The 1,152-nt window shown below is 41.3% G+C and overlaps 1 protein-coding gene across 1 annotated transcript; it reads left to right on the top strand.

Annotated features, from left to right (window-relative positions):
• Nucleotides 1–162: 162 nt before the first annotated feature.
• LOC104083656 (olfactory receptor 6Y1) lies at nucleotides 163–905 on the top strand (the record flags this gene model as incomplete). The annotated part of the gene is given in 3 exon segments (XM_009587202.1): nucleotides 163–284; nucleotides 287–499; nucleotides 502–905. Coding segments are annotated over 3 exon segments (739 nt in total), but the record flags the coding sequence as incomplete, so codon positions are not given.
• Between the last annotated feature and the right edge of the window lie 247 nt (nucleotides 906–1,152).

Raw genomic sequence — 1,152 nt, 5'->3', positions numbered from 1 at the left:
TGTTTTGCTTTGGGTTTGTTTTTTTTTTTTCTCCTGAATGTCCTTGACTAGCAGGGTACTTAGCAACAACTGAAAACATCAGTGTGTTATCAACATTCTCCTCATACTAAATCCAAAACACAGCACTAGCAAGAAATTTAACCCTATCCCAGCCGAAACCAGGACACTAGGAAATCTGTCTGTCTTAGAGATCTGGCATGTTTCTGCCATTAAGCCAAAGATTCTCATAGGTTTCCTCTCTGAAGACAAACATATCTCATTCCAGGGGTGCACGACACAGCTGTATTTTTTGTGACTTTTGTTTGTACTGAGTATATTCTGTTAGCTGTTACAGCCTATGACCTTTTCTTGGCTATATGCAAACCTCACTGATATTCACTCATCATGAATCATCAGTTCTGTGCTTAGCTGACAGTTGGCTGTTGGATGTGTGGTTTGATCACCTCTTCCATCAAGCTGAGCTTTATAGCCCAGCTCTCGTTTTGTGATGTAGACAAAATCATCACTATTTCTGTGATATTTCACCCCTACTGAATATCTCCTGCAGTGATTCCTCTTTGGCTGAGCTAGTGGACTTCATCTTTGCTCTGATCGTCATCATGGTGCCTTTGTGTACTGTGGTCACGTCCTATATTTGCATCATATTCACTGTGTGGAAGATCCCTTCTTCTCAGGGGAGGCAAAAGGCCTTTTCCACCTGCAGCTCCCACTTGACTGTAGTGATGTTGTTCTACTCCACCACTCTTTTCACTTATGCCCAACCTAAGGTCTACAGTGCTAACAAGTTGGTATCAGTCTTGTACACGATAATTGTGCCACTTCTGAATCCTCTCATATATTGTCTTAGAAACAAAGAAGTCAGGTTTTCCCTGAGGAAGACCTTTACTTGCACAAGACACACCTAAGAAGGGGCTTTGCTCATGAAGATCAATTGGCAGTGCTGGTGAACTAAAGTCAGGAGGTCCAGACTTTAATCCACGCTGAAGTGAAACTCTCCTATTCATCCACCCAGTAACCATATTTATTGAACCAGATCTTGATAAATCTAAGTTTGATCTACATATATACTACGGTTTTGGGTTGGGAGGCGTTTTTTCCATGTTTGTTTTTCCACTATGATTCTATGCTGCCTACCTTTATTAGAAGTCTTCA

Source organism: Fulmarus glacialis, unplaced genomic scaffold, assembly GCF_000690835.1.
Source record: "Fulmarus glacialis isolate BGI_N327 unplaced genomic scaffold, ASM69083v1 scaffold34161, whole genome shotgun sequence".
Classification (NCBI taxonomy): Eukaryota; Metazoa; Chordata; class Aves; order Procellariiformes; family Procellariidae; genus Fulmarus; species Fulmarus glacialis.
The sequence above is the reverse complement of the archived record's forward strand: the minus strand, read 5'-3'. Positions and strand labels throughout refer to the sequence as shown.